Source organism: Chenopodium album, chromosome 7 (assembly GCF_948465745.1).
Source record: "Chenopodium album chromosome 7, dcCheAlbu1.1, whole genome shotgun sequence".
Taxonomy (NCBI): domain Eukaryota; kingdom Viridiplantae; phylum Streptophyta; class Magnoliopsida; order Caryophyllales; family Amaranthaceae; genus Chenopodium; species Chenopodium album.
Genome location: NC_137840.1, coordinates 26,321,864 through 26,324,546, shown reverse-complemented (window position 1 = coordinate 26,324,546; position 2,683 = coordinate 26,321,864). Strand labels below are relative to the sequence as shown.

Genomic DNA, 2,683 nt, shown 5'->3' with positions numbered 1-2,683 from the left:
CATAATTTAAATGTTTTGTCCAAAAAAAAAAAACAGCATTTGACATCTTGAAACACATAATACTGAAGTTTGACACATACAGTCAATTAAGAAGCAAAAAAAAAAAAAAAAAAAAAAAAAACCCTGCACTTTTTTTACCAACTACTCCTAAGACACAAATAATGCAGGCTGTGATACTGAGATCCCTCCTTTAGCTCTCTTTGACCTTGGTGACACTCTTATTGGCTGTGATGCTGAGATAGGTCCCTTTGCTCTCTAGTTCCTTGGTGAGACTCTTAATGGCTGTGATGCCACTGTTGCTGGTTCAAGTTGGCTCATAGATTCCCCTTTTCCCTTCTTGTTTGTTTTCCTTTTGTTGGTCTGACCTACAGAGCTTTCACCTAGGGCCACCTTTTGTTTACCAGTCAAGCCACCTTGGAAGGTTTGTGCATTATGCCCAAATTGTTGGCATTTGCTGCACTTGACAGTTCTGGACCTCTTCCCTTTAGCTTGCTCAACCTCTTCCCTCCTCCTATTCCTTGCAGGATTCCATATCCCTCTTTTCATAATTGGTGGATCAATCTCTGGATAAGGACTGTCAGGCCATTGCTCCACATCTGGTATGGCCTTGATAGAGTTTCCATAAGCCATTTTATACCTTTTGACAAAATACCACTCACTAATATAGAACCTAGGGTCTTCATTTAAGTGCAAAATGGCCCTCATGGCATGTTTGCAAGGCAAACTAGTAAGTTGTCAAGCATTACATACACATGTCTTCTGTCTTAGGTTCATTGGAAGCACATATTTTCCATCAAGTATTTCAAATTCACCATCTCCAGACTTCAAACTTTTGCATGTCCTTGATTCATGGCTAATAACTTGCATCCTTTTCATGATATTAGGATACACATCATCTCTCTAATTCTCACATGCCTCTCTTCTGGTGGCCATTCTAACCATGGTGACTCTTCTAATATCTGAAACAATTTCAAATGTAAATAGATAAGCAATTACTACTATTAAATTAACACCAAATCAAATAAATAAGGTAAGGAATGTGAGAGTACCTTCAAGCAGAGTAAAGACTGGTCTGCATCTATCAATGCCTAAGGTAGAGTTAAAGCTTTCTACAAAGTTTGATTTGTTTGTATCACACTTCACATCTGGATTGAAAGCATGCTTTAACCATCTTGATTGTGGTTCAAGCTCTGACAGCCAAACAAGAGCTAAAGGATTAGCCTTCTGCAATGCTTTCATTGCTTTTTTAAAGGTGAATGGATTGAATGCTCCAGCAGCCTTCCAAAACAATTGGAACATCAGCAAACCAGGAAATTCCTTTTTGAAGTTCTTCACCAAGTGCTTGCAGTAGTATCTTCTGCCTACTTTTGGCCATATTTCAATAATGGCAGGATCAAAACCCTTTAGATCCAAACAAAGTAATTAGTGTCTAAATTATCTACCACTTTTGCACTTATTATGCACCAATTATCAATGAATTAGAGCCAAACAAATGAATTAGGATCAATACCTTTTGTCTGCCACTGATTATTCACTAATTATCACCCCTCCCACTTGGTTGTAGAGTATTCTTCAAGTGATATAGAAAGTACTTCCAGTTGTCAGCATCTTCAACTCCCACTATTGCCCATGCTACAGGAAATATCTCATTATTTCCATTAAGGGCAATTGCATACAATAACACCCCACCATAGTTTCCCTTGAGATGAGCTCCATCCACTCCAATTAAGCTTCTGTATCCAACATTCAACCCATCTATTGAAGCCTTAAAGGCAATGAATATGCTACTGAATACCATGGGCCTGTCAGGACCTACATTCTTCCATGCACAGTGTGCTAATGAACCTTGATTAAGCTGCTTGATCACATCACAGTACATAGGCAGTGCCTTGTAAGAGACATCATGCCCACCATGAATTTCAACTAAGGCCTTTGTCCTCACCCTGTACAATGTGCTTTGTGCCATTGTCACTCCATACCTTTTCCAAAGCAACTCATTCAAGACCTTGGCAGGAGAATCATTGTTTGCTCTTATATCTTCAAGTAAGACTCTCATAGCCCACTTGACAGTAACCATACTATTCCTTGTCTCCAGTCCTGCACATGTATGCTCTGGGTTTTGAATACTTTTGATTGCCCAAGTGCACTCATCTAGAAGAACAAAAGCATGTAAGCTCCGGCAACAGTTCACATCAGAGCATCTACAACAATATCTCTTGTTGCTAGCCCACTCAACAACAACTGCAAATCCACACTGGATGCAGTAATCCCTCACAACATCCCTGAGATGTTGCTTGTCCATGAACAGCTACCATGGCTTGAGAACTATTTTCCCAAACCCCTCATTCTTATACACCTCTCCATTATTATATAACTTTGTTAAGTAGTTGTCCAGTTCATTCTCACACTCAAATATTTCATCCTCAAAGGGATAATAACTGTCTTCAATAATTGGCCCATATTCATCCCTAGGCAAGTCATCTTCATCATCTAAACTCACATTTTCTGACTTATCACTCATGTCTTCATCAGAAACCCCTCCACTAGCTATAGGACTATAGCCATCATCTTCACTGTCACCCTCATCACCAACTAAAGCCAGACTAGTAGTATCATTGTCTTCACCTAAGCTAACAGTAACCTCCCTTCTCCTATTTTGATCCCCATTTTCTTGTTCACTTTC

At 39.4% G+C, this 2,683-nt stretch overlaps 1 protein-coding gene across 1 annotated transcript; it reads right to left on the bottom strand.

Annotated features, from left to right (window-relative positions):
- Positions 1–1,534: 1,534 nt before the first annotated feature.
- LOC145640111 (uncharacterized) lies at positions 1,535–2,302 on the bottom strand. Its single transcript, XM_081691422.1, has one exon. The coding sequence runs from the start codon at positions 2,300–2,302 to the stop codon at positions 1,535–1,537; it is 768 nt and encodes a 255-aa protein (XP_081547548.1).
- Between the last annotated feature and the right edge of the window lie 381 nt (positions 2,303–2,683).

What these genes read in the sequence shown, in the direction of transcription:
- LOC145640111 (XM_081691422.1), bottom strand. Translation starts at nt 2,302, where the DNA reads ATGGACAAGCAACATCTCAGGGATGTTGTGAGGGATTACTGCATCCAG.